This window comes from Herpailurus yagouaroundi, unplaced genomic scaffold (genome assembly GCF_014898765.1).
Source record: "Herpailurus yagouaroundi ecotype Mexico unplaced genomic scaffold, PumYag 29, whole genome shotgun sequence".
NCBI classification, from domain to species: domain Eukaryota; kingdom Metazoa; phylum Chordata; class Mammalia; order Carnivora; family Felidae; genus Herpailurus; species Herpailurus yagouaroundi.
Window position 1 is genome coordinate 16,991,035 of NW_024412377.1, and position 22,524 is coordinate 17,013,558.

The 22,524-nt window shown below is 34.4% G+C and overlaps 1 protein-coding gene across 1 annotated transcript in view; it reads right to left on the reverse strand.

Moving 5' to 3' along the window:
- The window catches only part of CDH12 (cadherin 12), a 1,058,455-nt gene that overhangs the window by 44,215 nt on the left and 991,716 nt on the right, over positions 1 to 22,524 (reverse strand). The window contains exons 8-9 of the mRNA XM_040492478.1: positions 16,571 to 16,758; positions 3,406 to 3,659 (exon numbers count right to left, since the gene is read on the reverse strand). Coding sequence (XP_040348412.1) covers positions 3,406 to 3,659; positions 16,571 to 16,758 — 442 coding nt within the window. The remainder of the gene's footprint in view (positions 1 to 3,405; positions 3,660 to 16,570; positions 16,759 to 22,524) is intronic.

Genomic DNA, 22,524 nt, shown 5'->3' on the forward strand with positions numbered 1-22,524 from the left:
GTTTTGGTTACAAATACCGTTAAACAGAAGGTTACATGAATAAGGAGCATTTTAGTTGTTCAATTAAATTATGTAATTTTGAACTTATATATGGAAGTTTATATGCACAAAATACATTTTACTTTGAGTCATCAGATTCTTATCATCCCATACTTCTTACATAGACTGAGTTTAGAATTGAATTATCCCTTTTCCCATTTTATACATAAAATTAATTAGATTAAATTTTCTTTTAAAATTCATAGGATAACTAAGAAGTTTACATCTTTGTAACAAAAGAAACATGGCAGACTGAACAAAATTATCCACTAAAATCTCTCTGTAGCTCAAATCACTCATACTCAAGACAAATGTTAATTTTCATGTAACTGAATAGTGATCATATATTTTAAATTTCATTTCTAAGCTTAAGAGACTACTGTTGTGAAAATCCCTCACTTCACCAGTGGTGGGCAAACTCATTCTCACTTGACTCACAAGAAACTGTTCTCATAAACTATATAATAAGAGGGTCAAAGGATACAGAACATTAGAGACAGGAAATCAATGTATCTAATAGCAAAGGCTAGAAGAGTAAAGGAAACAATAATGAGAAATTAAGCTTGGGATGGGGGGGGACCAGATATGGTATACGGTTGACTCCTGAACAACACAGGTTTCAACGGCACAGGTCCACTTATATGAGGGTCTTCTTTGATACGTACAAAACAGTTTTGTAAATGTATTTTATCATCCTCATGCTTTTGTTAATACGTTTTATTTTTCTGGCTTACTTTAAGAATGCAGTATATAATATATATAACATACAAAATATATGTTAATGGCTGCTTACATTAATCATGAGGGTTCTGGTCAATAGTAGGCTATTAGAGATTTTGGGGAGTCAAGTTACGTGTGGATTTTCAACTATGCAGCAGGTTAGAGACACTAACCTCCACATTGTTCAAGGGTCAACTACATTTGAGGTTATCACACCCAACTGTACCTTTCTTCAAAATTGTTTTAATCCTTGCTTAATGCCATTGCATTCTGGTTCTTTATTCTGGGCTCAGTGATAATAAAATAATATACTGGGGTGCCTCGGTGGCTCAGTCAGTTAACCATTCGACTCTGGATTGCAGCTCAGGTCATGAACCCACAGTACATGGGATCGAGCTCTGCACTGACAGCATGAAGCCTGCTGGGAATTCTCTCTCTGCCCCTCCCCCGCTTGTGGTCTCTCTCTCTCTCTCTCTCTCTCTCTTTTCTGAAAATAAATAAATAAACCTTAAAAAGGTAATAAAATACCCACTGGTATGGAATAATGTAGCTCTGAATTAATGCCTCGTACAGTAACCCTGTGAAAAGACAGTGAAGCAAAGGGAAACAAAGTGTACCTAAATGTTAGGTAATTACACATTTTGATGCTTATTTTTCACAACATCTTTTTACTCTCATTTTTAAGTGAGCAAACATGTTTTCAGGCCCAAAATACGATGATTCATACCCTATGTTTCCTCAACTGACATGATTCAAGCTTATTGTTTACTCCAAGGACATGGAAGGAAGAGAGCTTTCATGTTGACTCAAAAGCGGCTCTGTCTTTTGACAACCCCTCACGGGGATCAATTAGATCCATCTGGGTCTACAGCTTTGGTGAGTCAGGCTGCTACCCATTAGAAGGAAGACTAGTGATGCCGCTTTTTTCCATATACAGTAGCTCTTGTCGGACACTAGCTCGCGTGACAGTAACCTCCCCCCCCCCAACAACAACAACAACAACAACAACAAAACCAGTCTTACAGTTGAATTGTTTCTCTAAAACATAGATTTCCTTTATTCCTCACACCAGTATCTTAACTCTAAACATGTTCTTGTATTTGGAAATCTGAAACCCTCACCACCCTCCCACCTTTGCCAGGTGATGGGTTTCCTTATAAATTCTCCGATTTGTTTGGTTTTGTTTTTGACATACTGCATTAAGTTCATATTTTATAAATATTTTGATCCCATCATGCTTTGATCAGTCTTCAAAGATAGAACATACAGTAAATTAAATAACTTAGCCTGTTCTCTAGATGTCATGTTTCACTATGTTCCAGAATTCTCATTTACTGTATGTATCATAGAGAATTTCAATGTAGAACAACAACTTGAATCCAATGAGGAAATTAACCAGCATTCAACCTGACATGTAGGGGCACTCAGGAGTTTCTATTTCTCTTCTCTTTCCCAAGACAAATGGTGCTTCTTTAGCGTTCTCTCCTGACCACTGACGTGTTTCGAGAAGAGGAATACTCAGACCATCTTGGGAGATAGATTCATATGAATACAAAGAACAAGGCTTACCTGCTCTGAAGCCATTTCCTGAGACTTTCCTATATGCTATGAATGTGTTGAGGTAACCACTGAATGATTTATGCATTTTTTGTATTATTGCCCCATGACAGAAAGTCTTATAAGATATGAGTTTATATATTTTCCTTAGGTCAATAGTGTTTTTTGCATCAAAAGCCAATTTTTCTTTGGTCTGATTTTGTATATGAAGGTTTAACCCCTTAGAGGTGGAAGATTCAGAACAAATCACACACTGCTCTCTCTCTTTCTTTTCTACTTTTTTTTGTTTGTTTGTTTGTTTTCCCAGTTCTTGTATGCATGTGGGATATGGGCAGCTAGCAGGGAATTGAAAGGTTCAGAAGAAATAGAGTTGAATCAATAGGAAGTCTCAAACTATATCGCAGAATCAATGTATAAGTGAGGGAAAGGGAAATCCCACTTTTTCAGTAGTAGTACAAATGGAATGTATGGGTTTCGGAAGGAAGGAGAGAGAGAGATTATTTTCTTACTCTACCAATGGCTTTGTTGACTCACTACCCAGCAGCCTTATAGCAAAAGGAGCTCTTTGTAACGTCTGGGCTTTGAGAAATTCCATTATTCATCTTACCCTAGAACTGGCTCTAACTGCTTTCATCAGTGGACACAATTGTCAGTGAAAAAAATGAACTGCAAATGGCAAGTGGTCAAACCATCTTTCTCAAACACTAACTTCCAGCAAGAGACAGAGATTTTTGAGTAATTGAAAAAATGTATTAAATGTCTACTATACTTCAGGTACTGTGAAAGTATCTCCATATCATGAATCATGGGAATTCATCCTTTGAGGTTGTATTAATAAATGCCTTTTACAAATGAAAAATTGCGACTGGTTAGCTTGAGTAACATGTTCACCATCATGCCACTGTTAAGCCACTGCTACAGGGACTGATAGCAGATGTCTTTGTTCAAATCCTGTGGCTTTTCCTCTAATACGTATCACGTGAAGGCATAACATTTTCCCCAAACTCAATCATCCATGCAGGTTTGGACAGAGCATTGTTTTTCCTTTCTCTTCCGACACACAGAAAATGAAAAGTTTCTTTTTCTTACCGAACAGCACTACTGCCCACATCTAGGTCTTGTGCAGTGACAGCACCGATGATGGTCCCAACTGGAGTGTCTTCATAAACCTCCATGGTATAGAGCGGCTTGCTAAACACCGGTGGCTCCTCAATATCCAGCACACTGATCTTCACTGTGGCTGTGTCTTTAAAAGGGCCCGCGGAGTGAAATCTGTGGTCAATGTGAAGGTTGGAGGCTTCTACTTTAAAAGTATATGCCTTCTTTGTTTCAAAATCTAATGGCTGGAATAAGGACAAATCGAAAATGAAGAGGTGCATGCATATAGAATGTGGCAAAGATGGTGAACATTGTTTCAGAACATTTGCAAGGTAATACCAATTCTGAATCGGTTTCAAAACTTGTAATTAGTGGGTGAAGACACAGTTTCGGAATCACACTCTTGTAGATTATTCTGGGTAACTTGTAACGATAATTAGTTGCATATACTAAAATGGCACGTAGATGCACATACATGCTTAAGTAGGGCTTATTCATTTTGCAGGAGCGGTTAAAACACCAAGAGAAATTTTAAGGCAAGTTATTTTCTGATCTTACACAATACTGACATCTAGTGGAATTAAGCTATAATTAAAATACAATAAAATTGAAATTGGATAGCTAGGACAGTCTACGTTCCAGTTTAAAATTTGGTACAACAAAATATGTTTTTTTTTCTTGAACTACTCTTCTTATTTTGACAGTAATATAATTTTTTATTAAATTTTTTTTTTTACTGTTTAAGTCTTTTCACTGAAAAAAAAGGACTCTGTCAGGATTTAAAGCATACACAGTGGTAATTATAGAGTTTTGGTCTTTGGTGTTCTCAGCATTGTATATATAATTAGTAGGCATTGTAATGCATCATTAGGATATTTTACCAATCTTTTACCTTGAACATATATCATCAAATTAAACACAATTGTGAAACATGGTGTTTGGAAGTCATTTGTCCAGAAGTCACTGATTCTCTATTTTAATACGTTACTACTACTTACTTTCACTTTTATTCTATTTGTTTTATGTTACAAATAACTGAAAATATTACATTCTGGAAATATGGGGTTGCCACGGTGCTTTATATAAACTTTAGAGTCAATGGCTCTCCCTTCCATGAAAAATACAATAAAATTGAATATGAATATGAATATAAATTGAATATGAATATGAAAAACTAAGACAATAGGAAATTAACATTAACATAGAGATTTTCAGGGACCTTTAGTAGTTTCTGTTTTCTAAATTAATTCCCTCTGCTATGACTCCAATGACTTGCTAATTGCTGTGTCAACAGATCTGGTTTTTGTCTCAGCACACCTGGGGAAAATAAGGGAGATCTATTTCTCCCTTAAGGATAAGACCATAATTTTATGCACTTTCTCTGAGGATGAAAATGGAAAATTTTAAAAAATTCCTGTGAAATCCTCAAAAACTCTCACAGTTCCATGGAGTTTATTAGAGCAAATAGTAACACCACCGAGACGTGACATTAAGTTCTGCTCACAATAATTTTCATTCAGGAGAACCTATATTTATTTTCCCTGTAATTATTCCCTTATTTATCTAATTTGTCCAATTTTATTCATTTTTTTATCTGCTTTGCGCTCAATGTTTTCTTTTATCTTTTTATGTATTTTTAGTGACTTGTCTCATGCTTCTTTGACTATTATATTATGTCAATATGATATTGATTTTCTTCAATTTCCATCTGTTTTGTTAAGAATTTCAATTTATCATTAAGCCAATAAAAGTAAATAATGGCATGCATAATATGCCATCATTGATATTTTAGCTATTGGTTAAATGAATAGGAACATAATATCAAGAACAAAAAAGGAGGTAGTCCCATGATGCTATTTCGATAAGCCTCCAGCTTGACTACTGTGTTTTGTTAAAGGAATCAAAATCATGAAAAAGCAAAACAAAACAACAAACAACAACAACAAAAACCAATTGCCAGACTAGGACAGCAAAGCATTATTCAAGCAGAAAATATGAAACTGTTAACAATTACTGAGAATGTTTACGTAGAATAAAGATCAAAGCAAGATAGGAAAACCATTTTTAAATATTAAAGGGATATCCTTTTGAACCTCAGTTAGGCTTATTGTAATAGTGTCTCAGTGGAATTAACAAAATTCAAATTATTAAAATGGTAACTTTAGGTTGAGAAAAAGAAGAAATATCTAACAAAATTAAGCCATTTAATATTGAATTAATTTAAAAAATATCAACAGCCTACATGGTGGTGAGGCTTGGAACACTTCCTGGGTGCAATGACAAGATTTGCTTTTTCTACATTCAACAAACTCAGAAATTAGTGAGAAACATGTCATCTCGTTTAGTGAATGAGAGAGACCGATGTGTAAGAAAGAGGGCTGTGCTAGGTCATTCAAATTAAAGGACATAGAAACATATGTTTCCTGTTTTTATAAACCCTAAATGCTCTATGAATGTGAAACAATATAATTTTCCATCATACTGACCCCTATCTTCTAACGTAAGATTATTTTGACATGATCACCTTGGGTCCTTTTGCCTCGAAAGCTAACTGAGCTGTCCTAGCTTATACTTACCCCTTTGGGGGGGAAGGGGGCCAGAATTTACTTCTGTCTCAGAATATAGCCACTAATACCATGTGTTCCCCTCCTCTGCCCTTACTTTCTCCTAGGCATCAAAATGCTCCTGATTATCTACATGATTGGGCAACTTCTTTCTAGACAAGATCTACATTTTATTCATTTTATTTACCTACTTGATTAAGGTGCCACTCCCACCTGATGGTTAAAATAAACTTAAAAAATAAAAATAAATAAAAAAAGGCAGCGCAGATAATTTCCTCCTGGCCTTGAAGAAGTAAACTCATGAGGGTAGAAGCCACCTGGCAAGTCCTCAAGGGGCGCCTACCGGAGTTGACACTGAAACCTAGCCAATAACTAGCAAGAAATACTGATCTCAGTCATAAAGCCACAAAGAAATGAATTCTGCCCACAACCAATAAGCTTCGAAAGTGTCTCGAAGCTTCAAATCAGATGGCACCCCAGCCGACGCCTTGATTTCAGCCTGAGAGGCGCTGAGGTTTCAGCAGAGGACCCAGTTACGGTATCCTCTGACCCACACTTCCATCTGTCTTTACTTTTTCCTCCTCTATACTGCTTCAATTTTTATGGTTAACACGTATCGGTATTATTTTGCCCACAGAGTAAAGTCATCACTCAACACAATGTATTCTTCAGTAATAAGATTCTACTTTCTCAATCTTATAGTGGTTCTTAATGGCCAATGGAAGGAAATATTTTCAATCAATCCAAATGACTGAAGGCTGAACCTTTATCCAAATCAGAGTAGGTGCCTTTCAGGACAAGCAGAAAACAGACTTATACCAGCCTGAACCATGATGAAAAGACAAGATGGAAAAGATCTTACAAAGTAATTTCTTTGTGCCAGGGTGTGCTACAAAGATAAGATTTTCTGATCAAGCGTCATTTTCAAGGAAAATTAAGTTTCCCAAAACTTCGTTTTATGATCGACATGGTAACCAATTTATTTATTTGTTGCTGGCACTTTCTGTTTCATAACAATTTATTCCAGAACTTGACCACAACTCATGTTACATAGAAAATCATTCATAGATGATATCTGCACGTACTTCTTTGATTTATTCACATCAATTTAAATTCACATTGATCAAATCAAATGTTTGGTGTTCAGAATAGAGTGGTTAACAAGTTAAATGAAGTCCATTTTATCACAAGCCTTATATTGTAGAAAAGGATGGCCACAACAACAACAACAACAACAACAAAAAATTAGTAAGTACATCATTTTCAGCTAGTGTTAAGATGTATGAGGAAAATGAGGTAATAAGACACGAGGACACATAATTACATAGAGCACATTGGAAGTGCATTTTTTTCATGTTTATTTATTTTTGAGAGAGACAAAGACAGAGAGTGAGCTTGAGCGGGGGAGGGACAGAGAGAGGGAGACAGGATCCAAAGTGTGGGCTCCATGCCAACAGCAGAGAACAAGATATGGGGCTCAAACCCACAAGTCACAAGATCATGCATGATTGAGCCAAATCGACCTCTTAACCTACTGAGCCACCCAGGCACCCAGGAAATGCATTCCTGAGGATGTAATAATGATAGGAACTGAGATAAGAAGAACCACCCATGGGGAAGTCAGAAGCTAATGACCCTGATGGAAAGTGAGCAAAGGTTAAATGCCATAGAATAAATTCTATACCTTTCACTAACTATTTCTTGAACATCCTACCACGTTCTAGACATGATTACCCATGCTAGACCTGAGCAAAGCAGACAAAAATCACCACCTGTGTGGAGTTTGCTGTCTTCTAGGAGTTGACGGACAACAATAAGATACATAGGCAAAATATGTACCATGTTGGGTGGCAATAAATGGTATGGAAAAGTGTAAAACTGGGGTCAGATCATGTTCTGTGTGTTAGGGGTAGATGGCAGTTTGTGTATCCTATCACTGTTGAGGAAGGAATTCAACTCAGCAACTTACTAAAAACTAGAGAGGTAATTATTTTTGTTTAAGTTTATTTACCTATTTTTGAGAGAGAGAGAGAGCCTGCGTGCTGAAGGAAAGTGGGGAGGAGCAGAGAGAGAATCTCAAACAGACTCCGCACTGTCAGCACGGAGCCCAACACCGGGCTTGAACTTACAGTCCAGGAGATCATGACCTGAGCCAAAACAAAGAGTCCGAAGCTCAACCAGCTGAGCCAGCCAGGCTCCCCCATGAACTAATTATTTGATGCATAAAAATTGTTACATGATTAGGTAAAAATTCCCCAACACAAAAGGAAAACAAGTCAAACGTGGCCATTTTTAAAACCTGAATTTTAGTTGTCGACAAATTTCAACAGCCTTTCAGTTTTAAAATTAAAACAAAACAAAAAAAAAAAAAAACTAAAACAAAAAGAAACCCAATGGAATGACCAGACAAAAAACGTATTTTCTAAATAAAATTATTAAAGTGAAGAAACATGTACTTCCTGAAAGTTACCTCTACATAAATTTGCCACAGAACTATTTGTTAGAAATGCCTTTAATTTTTGTGGGCATAATTTAGACTCCAGATTTTTGCAGCACTATGAATTTTTGATAGTTTTAATGAATTAATTTTATTTTTTTTATTTTTTTAAATTTTTTTTTCAACGTTTATTTATTTTTGGGACAGAGAGAGACAGAGCATGAACGGGGGAGGGGCAGAGAGAGAGGGAGACACAGAATCGGAAACAGGCTCCAGGCTCTGAGCCATCAGCCCAGAGCCCGACGCGGGGCTTGAACTCCCGGACCGCGAGATCGTGACCTGGCTGAAGTCGGACACTTAACGGACTGCGCCACCCAGGTGCCCCATTAATGAATTAATTTAAGAATCATGGGCATTATTCACTCTATGCCCATATTTTAGTGATGATACTTTTTGGCACAAATTCAGTAACTAATTCAGCAAGATAAAACAAAACAAAAAAGAATACTGAAAGAAACTCTAGTGCTTCTAGTTAAGGGTTTGGGGTAAATGAAAGATTTTACCCTAAAAATGAAAGATTACATTAACTTTTATAAATACTTAAGTAAAATACGTGTTTTACATGCACACACAGTATAGATCATGATCATCTAGGGAGGCCAATTATTTTTTGAGCTTTCTTTCTTGAATAACAAAGTTCACAATTTACTTCTCTTTTTTTTAATGTTTATTTTTGAGAGAGAGAGAGAGAGAGCATGAGTGGGGGAGGTGCAGAGAGAGAGGGAGACACAGAATCCAAAGCAGGTTCCTGAGCAGGTTCTGAGCTGTCAGCATAGAGTCTGATGTGGAGCTTGAACCTATGAACGGTAAGATCATGACCTGAGAAAAAGTCAGAGGCCCAACTGACTGAGCCAACCAGGCGCCCCTCTCACATTTTACTTCTAACATATATTGTTGGTAACAATAGTTATAACAGTTAATATGCTTTTCAAACATACTATAATTTACAAGCTATTCAACTTTGAAAAAGTTACCTTTTTTCTTTGAGTTTCTTATTTCTCATATGCATAATCAGTAAAACACTATCTTTCTAAGTAATTTATAAAATACATTAAACTTTACATAGTACTGAGAACTAAAAAATAATGCATCATAAATTAAAACAATAAACCAACACAATGCATTTGTTCTGTAGTCAATAAAAAATTTAAACACCCTGTATATTTCAAGAATGTCCTTTATTGTGACAACACAAATACAGATAGGATAAAGTGGCTTTAGGGGGCTCAAATATAGTAGGAATAATAGATGTGTTTAAAGTATTAATGCTATAAGTATCGTAAGTGTTTGAAAGAAATGCTGACGTTTTGGAAGAAAGTAGGAAGTGATCAGCGTTGCCTGAGGGACTCATGAAAGTCTTTGGTATGAGACATGGGAGATAGTTAAAAACAACAACAACAACAACAACAACAACAACAACAACAGAAAGAATCAACTAAGAAACTTATGTGGGGCAGTGTCTCCTGTGCAAAAGGAAGACTAGTGCATTTGGTAGAAATCACAGTGAATTTCGTATGGTTGGAAAATAGCCTGTATATATGTGCGTGCTTATTCATGTGTGCAGCAGATGATAATACAAAACAGACGGTTTGCTTGGTATCTTACTAATGATGGAAACAAAAAAAGAACTTTAGCATGAGAGTAAGAGAAACAGAGTTAGGTTTCAACCACTCATAGAGGAAAGGGTAAGTTAAATGAATATATTCAGAGAATGGCCATAGCAGTGGTAGAAGGAATAACCAGGAGGATGCATGGCAACCCAGTAGGCAGAGAAAGAGGGATATTTTAACCCATGTTCAGGAGAAATTAGTGGCCAGGATTTACGTCCTATTTGTCACAAGGAAGCTGATGGCAAGAGAAGCAACATAAGAAAAAAGTCTAGATTTGGGGGTTACGAAACTGGAGAGGAAGTGGAGCCTTATCTAGGAAGGAGAAGACATGAACAGAATCGCTCTTGTTGGGAGAAGAGAAGGAATTTGACTTTGGTCATTCTGAGTTTGAACAGACTATAGAACACACAGTTTTAAATGCCTGATGGGAAGCAAAACGAGCTGCTTTGGTAATTTCAGTCTAGGAGCCAGTGTGGAGTTTATAAGACTGATTAGCAAAGTTAGGTAAGATGTTTAAAAGAAAAGGTGATGACAAATATTTACAAAAACTGGGACATCATATTTACAGAAACAAATAAAGAACACCACTTATTTTTTTATTTAAACTTAAGCATGTCAGACTGGCTAAAAATAGGAGTGTCTTAAATTTAATAAAGGTGTATGTTAGGCTACATAAAATAAGCGGTTCCAAATTTTTTCATCTTTTTCCCCTTAGAGTTATTCAAAAATTAACCACATGGTGGTGCTCTTCACCAAATCATTTGGTGTGAAAGCCTTTCCTTGCCATTTGACTTCAAAAAGAAAATGAGTTTTACCAGCAGGACCTAAGTAAAATATGAATGGTTCAGTGAGACCCGCTGAGAGCTTAGCCTATTTACTAAAAATCCTGGTAAAGAATACAACATTTTACTTCCTTTTTTTACGGGAAAAAAATAATTCTGCTTTGGAGTCAGTGTGAAAACAGTTACGTTTATTTGGAATGAAATAATATTTCCAACTAAAATCAAAGAGTAAGAATTCTTTTTTTAAACCAAAAGTTTTACTTATTGAAAAATAAAGAGGAAATCACATCATCATTCTTTACTTTAAACATGCACTCTTTATTTCCTAGTTACCAACAGACATTTTTGTAGAAATGGTAGAGAACTGAGAAATTATGGAAGATAATAAAATTGTCCTTTTGCAGAACTTAAATGTTGATGACAGTATTTTAATTGCTTTAATTTCTTAATAGTAACAAGGAAATTACAGTGCTTCTATAAATATATTTCTATTTTTAGTCCCTCAATGTTTTTAACTCATGTAATTTTATATTTATATCTGTTAACTATGTAATTATATAATAAATTATATTTATTCTCAGTTCTCCAGTAGAAAAAAAAACTAGAGTAAAATATATTTCCTTTCCTTTTTCAATTAAGAATAAAATTGCTCAATTTAAAATGCTTTATGCTCTCGTTTTAAATGTAGCCTATCTCCTAATTTTTAGATGGGATGAAACTTTTAACAGCTATTATTTTGATTTTGTTAATGTTTTTAATGTTACAATACTTAAGAACATATAGGGTACTTTCTATTTGTTGAAATTTTGCTCAATGCAATGTGACATAAGTGTAGACTAAGGGTAGTTTTTTGTGTGTTTGGTTTTATTTTTACCAATAGCCTGTGCCTTAGGAAGATTTGTAAAGTTTCATAATGTTATTCTGAATTCAATGTGACACAGTGAAATAACATTATGTCATAGGGCTCATAAACTGAATTCAGGCTGACATTAAAAAATAAATTAATAAAAGTTTTTTTTTTTCATTCTTCTCTGCTCATAAACCTGACTATCATTTTTATTCACTTACACCCTCCTCAGAAAGAGAGAGGGGAAATGGTAAAGGGAAAGCAAATAAAGATTTTGGAGATAAAACAGTAACTAGAAATATGTGCTTCAGAGAACTTTGTATTTAATTTAATTTAATTTTATTTTATTTTATTTTATTTTATTTTATTTTATTTTAAGATGTCATTTAAATTCCAGTTAAATATAGTGTAGTGTTGGTTTCAGGAGGACAATTTAGTGATTTATCACTTACATACAACACCCAGTATTTTGTTTATTGAGTTCAGAAAAGAAAAACTCGGTAAACAAAATATCTTACTCAATGTTAGCCAAACAGTTAAAGTAACTGATATTTATCAAATAGCTACATATTCAAAGGTAGAATATATTTTGGACTTTCTAAATGCATTAACACCATAATCCCTGCATGAATTTGGTTTTAATTAAAACCCTTTTTTACAATTTTATGCTGAGATGTTGAAGGGAGATTTTTTAAGAAACTAATTTAAAGATCACCATGTAACTTATTATTGACGTTTACATATTTATTTATCATCACACACCTAATTTTTCTACGACTCCTAAAGGTAACTACAAGGTAAACTTTTCTGAGAACTTACTGAATATACACACAACTAATTCTATAATACATTCTTCACCCCTCCCCCAAAACTCTAAAGAACTGCAGTTGTTTAAATTAATTTTGAGTTTCTCATGGGCTCTATTCAACATAATTTTTCTAATGGTTCTATTTTCAAGAAATCATTCTGCCATGTTTAATCAAGTCATAATTCTACACGTACATATTTGTACAAACACACAAAATATAATACATACAGCAGATAAATATGTAGGTAGGTATGTAAGTAGGTAGGTAGACAGATGATAGGTAATTTTAGAATTTTGTTACAGAAGTGATCTCCTGGGATATTTGTCTTTTTTTGAGATTTAATAGATGAACTCTGCAAGCTACAATTGTCCTTTCCAAAAGGTTGCCTCTAGGTTTTCCTCACTTAGACATTAAGACAAATGACAACACTAAGAACAAATCTATTCAATTCTTTGGTAATTTGCTGGATGATCAGAATTTTTATGAAAATATTTTTTGGCTGTCCCTTTAAAATGTCGCCAGCGGGGCGCCTGGGTGGCGCAGTCAGTTAAGCGTCCGACTTCAGCCAGGTCACGATCTCGCGGTCCGGGAGTTCGAGCCCCGCGTCGGGCTCTGGGCTGATGGCTCAGAGCCTGGAGCCTGTTTCCGATTCTGTGTCTCCCTCTCTCTCTGCCCCTCCCCCGTTCATGCTCTGTCTCTCTCTGTCCCAAAAATAAATAAACGTTGAAAAAAAATAAAATGTCGCCAGAATCTCACCATTTCTCACAACCTCAATTACTATGCAAGGCATGGTCCATACCTCCATCAACGGTTCCTGGGATTATTTCCGTAGGTTAGTAATTGGTCTATTTCTATCCTTACTTCCTAGTCATTATTCTCAGAACACCACAGTATCCCAGCTTTACAAGGATAGAGGTAATTTAGATCTAAAGTCACCCTGGGCTTTCCCATACCATGATCTAATTCGAGTCCTTGGACTGACTGGCCTATTGGGCTTTCCAAGAAGGGCCCTTTCTCTGCACCTTTGACTTCATTTCTGGCTGGGAACCCTTTCATTAGTGCACTCAACCCACTGGATTACTTGCAGCTGCTGCCCAATCTTTCTGGAACAAGCTTCACTCAGACACTACATGGTTCATTTCCTGCTTCATTCAAGAGTCTGCTGACATTTCATCCTGTCAGAGAAACGTTTTTTGACCACCTCATTATAAGAGCCACCACATGCAGTAATGACTTGTATCCCTGTACCCTGCTCTACGCTTTTCAAGCTTGAATTTATAGCTGCTGTCAGTGATTTTGCATTTATCATCTGTCTTTCCCAACTAAGTGGAAGCTGCTTCAGTTCAGGGATTGGATCTGTTTTGTTTACTGCTTTATACCCAGAATCCAGAGTGGGCTCTCAGATTTAGTGACTTCCCCATCAGTACCTGTTGAATGAAGGAGTGAATGTTAGTTATGGACACTGAACTTTATTTAAATGACAAATTTTATGCCAGCAAAATGGACAATTACTCATCCACTGCAAGAAGAAAAATGTACTTTTTATACTTGGAGATACACATTTCAGACTGGTTTTCTTTATTATGTAAATCAATTTTAATAACGTTATATCATAATTTCATAAATCCTTTTTAATCTCCTTAAGAAAGAGAAGTCTCAAAAAATTAAATCAAAAAATGCAACAAAATAAAATTGTTCAAAAATTTGACTCTTTTTATGAATCTTTCATAAGGCAAAAAGGGAAAAGGTCTGTTCTTACTGCTTTAGTGAGGATGTATAATAGGTAAATATTTACGAAAATTGATTTATATAACTAAATATTTACTTTCAAAGATCAAGCCATTTTGATGTAAAGACTATACTTAGCCATGTTTTCAATTGTGTTAAAAAGTAACACACATTTTCCCACACGTTTTCCCAGGTTGACACTTAGACATCAATGTTTTATTGGCACAGATGATAAATATGTATAAATAAAAATATATAAAATGTGTATAAATATAAAATATAGGTATAACTTTAAATATACATGCATATATAGATTTTAAATATATAGCATACACAATATTGACTCTTCTGTACCTCAATTTTACTTTGTAAATCTACTTATTTTCATACATACATTTTATTAACTGTTGATGTAAAATATTTTCTATTATTTTCTTTATTACTAAGAGAATTCATATTTGCTCCATTTAAATTAACGTTTGTAAGTCATTTAAGTATAGCGCTTTTTGAGAAAAAATAAGTGATAAGATTTTTCATTGACTTTCTACTGAATAGAAAAGAGAAAAATGAGCAAAGCAAGAAGAAACAATAAAGGAGTAAAGTTGATAAGAATGTGACACAGTTTTTAAGAGTACTTTGAAAATTAAACATAAATGTATAATTGTGCTGAATGAGGTCATGTGGTTAAATTAATTTGTAGATAAGGTACAGTTTATGTGCAATAGTGGAAATAAAAAGTGATAAATAATCTATATGAAAATTGTGTTTATTTTCAATATTGTTTTTATTGTCATATATGTCATTTCTTTGTTAAAATTCAGAGTTCCTGAGCACATCTGGAAACATCAACCTCATTCATGGGAATGACTGCAAATATACTTCTTGTAGGTTAAAATAATTTCAGTTATTAAATGTATATGATATACTGCAGTTTGGGTTGAATACAAAATGCTTTGTAGCAGAGGAGAAAACAGTACTAAATTAAATGAGTGTCACTGTTTTTCCTACACTCCATTCTTAAAAATTCCTACAATTTGCTTCACTGATACGGAAACAATCTACACGTCCTAAATACAATTGTGATTTTTCTTTCTCACATTTCCATAACCCTTCTTCAAGCCACTCCCCAACAAAACACAGATGATAACCGGTCTAATATTGACAATTGTGCTCTCCCCTTCTGCGATTCCTCTCTGTATTAATCCCTTTTATTATTATTATTATTATTTTGATAGAGAGAGATAGAGAGAGATGGAGAGCATGCTCTTGAGCAGGGAAGGGCAGAGAGAGAGAAAAGAGAGAATCCCAAGCAGGCTCCGTGCTGTTAGCATGGAGCCCAGCACGTGGCTCCTTATCATGAGCTATGAAATTGTGACCTGAGCAGAAACCGAGAATCAGTTGCTTAACCAACTGAGCCACCCAGGCGCCCCTAACCTGTTTAACATTACTCAGTGGCTTCCCATCAGAGTCCGCCTTTCCTTCCCTCTCCCTCTCCTTTCATCTTTCCCTCTCATTCTCCCTCTCCTTCCTCCTCTCTATCTCTCATTAATCCTTCTTTTCAGTTACCTCCTTGAAACCTCCTCAAGGCCAGCATTACCCTTGTTCATTTCTTCCATTCCTCAGTAGCATAGATTACTGACATAGGGACTCTTCCACTGTGATATAAACCTTTACCAGCAATGTGTGAATTAGATATTTATTTAGACGTTTATCGTCTCAGAAAAGTCATGAGACGGTAAGACCAAAGCTGGTGGGGTTAGAATTTACCTCTAGATCTTAATTTATTTTTTTTTATTTTAAATGTTTGTTGTTGTTGTTGTTGTTTTAATTTTGAGAAAGAGAAAGCCAGTGAGAGGGGAGGGGCAGAGAGGGACGGAGAGAAAGAATCCCAAGCAGGCTCCCTGCTGTTAGTGCAGAACCCAATATGAGGCTCGAAGTCACAAACCATAAGATCATGAGCTGAGCCAAAATCAAGAGTCAGACACTTAACCAACTGAGCCACCCAGGAGCCCCTAGATCTTATTTTAATTAATATATTTGTTTAAGTTTGTAACAATTAAAAATCAAATTACAATTAAATTCTTGTAAGAATTTTTTAATAAATAAATTCATGGACCTGTTTCAACAAAAAATATATATCTGTTGATTTTCAGAATACAAATACCTGAGGAAGTGAATACTTCAGAGCCGTTTGGTCTTTTTTAAATTTAATATACTGCTCATTTAAGGAAATTAAAATTTCTGTCATTTTCAACTTTTAGTCATTTTGTGATTTAATTATTATTGGGTAATCAACTGTTCAAAACCTTGTCTATGTACCTTTTTCAATTTGATGACTCCTTCTTGTGTATCCTCATCTGTGACGATGTCAAACAAATTTCCCCCATCTCCTGGAACAATATTGTATTCAATTTCTGCATTTTGTCCAAAATCAGGATCCACAGCTCTTATTCGTCCAATGGCTGAGCCGATAGGAGAAGACTCGGGAACTTTCAGATGGAAAATACCTGATAAGACATGTATAATTCATGCCATCAGTGGAGTTAGTTAAGTGTATAGTTAGATGACTAGGCTTGAGAAATATACTATATCTAAAGTAAATCACATTTAGAACATAATAGTGCCAAATCGAAAAGGAATTTGCTGTCAAGTTAAGAATTATGAGTAGGAGTAATAACTTCACTTTTCACTTCCATAGGTCCTGCTCTAGAATTTTAATTGGGAATTATAACTAGTAAAGTGTGTTCAATTTAAATTAGCGTGAGGAAGTATTTTAAATACTAACAGCCTCAAAGTGTACCTAATAATAAACGGAAGGGCAGGAACATCCATGTAATTAAATGGTACCAATAGGGTAGAATCCGGGACACAAGACAGAGATAAAATAAAGATAGATGACAGATTGATAGATATTTATAGAAAGTTAAGGTTGTATTTTCTAATATATATATAAATGTTTTATATTTTTCTTATATATTCCATAGAGAGTATGTACTCAGTAAGTGTAAATCATTAAGCTAAAAAAAACCTGTTAAGATAGTTGACCAAAATTTTAATCTATGATGGATTTAAGTATATTATTAATTGACTAATATTCAATTTGTGTTTAGTATCTAGTAAATTTTTTCTGGGTATACTACAAGCTACTTTTATACACATATAAGATCAGGATATCAAGTTCATTCTGCTCCATTATTTATTTATTTATTTATTTTAGCATTAAGAAAAAAAAAGAAATGTTTATTTTCACCACCAGGTGGAGCACGTACATTACTATGAATTTGATACTGAGTCAGAAAAACCTAGAAAAATTTCTATCTATATAAAATATACCAGAATCAGGAAAATTTGGAATATCCTCTAAAAATGAAAATATATACATTGCTTAAAGGAGTTTTATAAATTGTGTATGGCATAACATGAAAAAGATATAGGCTATTTTACTGACTTGTCATCAAAATCAATATTAAATGGTTAAATGACAGTCTATTTATATTAAAATAAGGAAAGGAAGAGTGTGGAAGGAAATAAAAGTGAAAAAAAAAACTAAACTCAAAATACAAAATTTGATTTTTATATCTTCTTTCCAGTTTTAATTTCTATTAATGTACTTTGGATTGTACCTTCTCATGGCTAAAGCAACCACCGTAATTCACTTGTTTAGAACTTCTAGTTACATTCATAGCAATTAAGGTAGGAAGACCTTTAATATGTTTATTGAATGGTGAAGTTCATTCATCAAATTGCATTACAATATTTTGGTTATAGGCTTCAAGAAATATGAGGAAAAAATGCTCAATCACACCTTGTGGACATTTTGTTAAATATTTTCCATTTTATTCCCAATTACTTTGTTTTTCTCTTATAGTTCTTTCACAGTTTCAAAATGGGGTAATTTCATTAGCCCTGGTAGCATTAAATCTTTCAACTACCGCTCACCGCCCCCCCAACATAGATATCTACCACTTGCACAAATACTGCTAAAATTAGCCTTGTTTACATTCAATGGACATTACCTCATCCAAAAATATAATTAATATTAAAAGATCTAAATATTTACCTAAATTCGGCTGATTTCATGTAAAACAGAGTGTAGATTTTTACAGCAGTCTGAAAATAGTTGTTCAATTAATTTGATAATTAATTAACAGTATACCTGCCTTCAAAGGGGAGTATGTCAAATCTTTCTAAAAGAACACATTTAAAAGTTAATAAACAAATCAGAACATAGGCAAGTAATAACAATAATGCAAGTGGTAATAATGGAGTGTTACATAGGCATTAGGAAAGGATTTTGATTAAATAAGTCATATCACATGATCAAGCTGGCAACTTTTCATAGGCTACGACTATGTTTCATTAGGTTTTATTCCCTAAACACTTCACGCAGTGGCTGTCATAGAGATGCTCAAAGTTCGCAGGATTTAAAGTAGCTTTGGACTGGAGGCTACCAGAGCAAAGAGGAAGAATAAAGTCACAGGTTGCAATGTATACACATTGTCTAAGAAAAAGGTAACAACAGGTATCCAAGTGAAATTGAGTTCAAATAGCCATGATCACATAAGCAGGACCTAATGTGACTTTTACAGCCTACTTTTCTAGAGTGTTAAGTGCTTCACAATAGCCTAAACACTGATCGTATGGAAGCACTTCTGAGCTACTAGCAAATATAAGGATGCCTGACTTCTTGTTTAACATGGCTGGAAAGCCTGCAACAGTTATTTAAACTTGTACTAAACTTCTCATATATGTGATTCTTTTTATTTTCTTTTTTTCTTCCTTTCTTAATATCTGTTAAGTAGAAGTATCACTTGTCAGAAACACGTCCACCACTTTTGCCTTTTGGGTGATTGTGATAAAGAACCTGAAGAAACACCAAAAGCCTTGATGCTCTACTACACTTAGTCATAGTTCAATGTCATGGTATATCAATAAGTGTTAAGAAAGGTGTTGAGTTTTTTTTTTTCCTGATAAAATAGAGTAATGGAAGTATGCTGAATAATGTACTGTACATCCTTCTTTCACATGATATTTAGTTAGGAAATGACCAAAAACGTTATCAAAGACACAGCTGACAGACAGTGATTTGAGTGAAGGAGGCAGCTGCTGAGGGTAATGGATTTCAAACCTCAAACATGGCCAGCAGTGCAAGGTGATGATGGTGGTGCGGACTGAGGTAGGGGGAGGTTGGATGGGATCTTTAGAAAAATATGGACATCTAACTTAAAGTATGTATAATTTTTCTGCTTACTCTATCTAATCCATTCAATAGGAACAAATTCAGATTACATATTTGCTTTATGAGTTAGATTTCATTTGAACGATTAAAAGCAAAATTAAAAGAATCAAAAATCAAGGGAAATAATCTAGTCTGGCATCATCATTAAGAGATTATGGTTAGCGGAGGTAAAAAAAAAAAAAAAATTAGCCAGAATTGAGACCCTCCAATTTAAGAAGAATTTTTAGATATCTGAAGGACATCGGATAATGCAGACTTTAAATGAGAGTTCCCCTTTTCAAGACAATATGCTGAGATATGAGTTTTGGGTTTTACAAAAGGAAATTTATGAAGCCACTAACAATAAATGTGAAGATGGCTATTCCTTGTAGTATTATGTCAATAGTAAGTTAAATAGCAGTTTCTTAAAAAGTGGTCAGCATATAGCATGCCTATAAATTTTATAATCATCTGATGGCACTGGAAAACTTGTAATAAACTGAAATGCCAGCATTCTCCAAAAAAACCTGACTCAAAAGCACTCACTAACATGTCCCACCAAAATTAAGATATAATAAAAGTGAAAACAGTGATTTACCATGTACATCTTTTTTGTGTATTGAGGTTTTAGTGTACATAAAACATAAATGTACAGAGCACTGAATTTCCTGTTCTTTGGGATAGCACATTTTAGTAGGGTGGAAGACATAGTCATTAAGCCAAGCATTTCCAAATAAAATACTGTAGTTAGAAATAAAGTCTCCAGAATATGGAACAAATCAGAGAAACTATGCATTAGTCATGTCATATTTTTTTAGGCTCTGTCGGTTTATTTCCAGTGACTTGACATTTTATCATTTCTAGAAACTCGACAGCAAATAAAGCTGGGGTCATTCAGATTAATTCAAAACTGAAGTAATCTTCAGCTGTGCCAAAGTTGGATCGCTTGTGATGGACTGTGTCATTACAGTTCCATCAACTTCTGCGTGTCCTACTTTTGATGCATATGAAACATCTTGATGGCACTACCCGTACAAGACAGATTAAGAAATGAAACAGGTGACAAGAAATTGTTCAGAGTCAATAAGGATATATGCTTACATACTCATCAAATATACATGCTATGCTTAAAAGAAAAAAAATTTCTCATGGAAAACGAGAAAACTGCATGTCGTGAACTAAGATGGAATTATAGTGATCAAATTCTAAAACTTCTTACAGATAATGCTCCCTCTTAATTCCAAAGGTAAAAGTATCGATTATTCACTTATAGGCTAAATGAGTATCTTCTCAGGAACTTTGTTGTTTCAAAAAATGTACTTGGGGTCCCTGGGTGGCTCAGTTAGTTAAGAGTCCGACTTCGACTCAGGTCATGATTTCATGGTTCCTGGGTTTGAGCCCCGCGTCGGGCTCTGTGCTGACAGCTCAGAGCCTGGAGCCTGCTTCGGATTCTGTGTCTCCTTCTCTCTCTGCCCCTCCGCAGCTCGTGCTCTGTCTCTGTCTCTGTCTCTCTGTCTCTCTCTCTCTCAAAAATAAACATTAAAAAATTAAAAAAATAAAATTAAATAAAATTAAAAAAATGTATTTTGATTATTAGGACTCACACTGGTTTTGTGTATGTGTCAGGGAGCATTCAGTGACACCTAAGGAAAAAGGATATACAATAGGCTTTCCTTCTCTGAATTCTTTGGAATATTTCCAAGCATTGATATAAATACCAAAAGAGATACATCTACTTAACAAAACATAAATTAATATGTTTTAAGCTACTCAGAAATAAAAGTTGCAGGACTTGCAAAAATATATTAAGTTAATGAATAAACTATGTAATGCAGTGACAACATTTAGTAATAAAAACAGCAAATATAAAGAAAATAGAACAATCCATTACAAATTCTCTTTTGAAATACATTTTATGTTTATTGTAATAACTAATATTACTCAAAAATAATATGTAAGAAGTCAATGTTCAGCTGCACAGAAAACTTACTATACTTAGGAATATGAAAACATATTATTTGAGATCTCGTAAATAGATGATTGCTTGAAGTGCTACATGTATGTTTAAACTTTTGAAAATAATGTATATTACCATAAAACTGTTGATTCAGTGATTCAATTCAAACATTTAATTGTTCAAATAGTCATCCCACATGTTTGTGTGTATGTGACTTACCATATAATGACATAGAAATAAATGTTTCTTTCTCAATATTTTATTGTTTTAATTTCATAAGCAAAGATAATAATAGCACACAAAATGATTTCACCTTATCTAAAGAAAAGAAAAAGGAAATGGAAGCAAACAATATTTCTGTATGAGGATAAAGGACTATGTACCTGTTATACCTTCTTATTAGCCCTGTGACCTGGTGCAAAATATTTAATCCTTCTTTTCCTGATCTATAAAATTGGAATAATAATAATGGTGATGATGATGAGATCGTGATGTCACTCATACAATAGTGAAACTCCTAAGTAATAACTATTATTACTAGTTGCTTTCCAAATAGTAATTCTCTAGATAACTCCATATCTATATTGTACTATTTTCCTGTAGAAGTTGCAGTAGTCAACTTGAAACTGCCTATAGAGATATGGAGATGACAGAAAGGGAGGTGTTAACAGAGTTCTGAAAAGCCATTCTAATTTTAGCTGAAACCCTTTCCCCATATCTTCAAAACTGAAGGATTCAAGAGTAAAAATATCTTGGTGGTTGAAGAATGTTTTATGCCCTCTATTTCCTCAAAAGCCTGAAGCTGTATTTTCAATAAGCACAAATTAAAGTAACGGAAATATAGTCTGCAAGAAAAAAACATCCTGATACCAAAGTTGGATTCCAACTAGATTTTAGTCAAGCATACTAAGCATACAGTAAGTGGAAGCTCTCAGTAGTGACAGAGACATTTAGTCCTGCTCATTCTTAGGATGGGTCTGGGATGAACAAATTTTTGGAATTTGTTCAAGTATCTGGAATCAAGAACTTTACTGTATTGGCCAAATTACTTCATCTTTTTACAAAAGTTATAATTGCCTAGTCTAGACTTTCATTAGT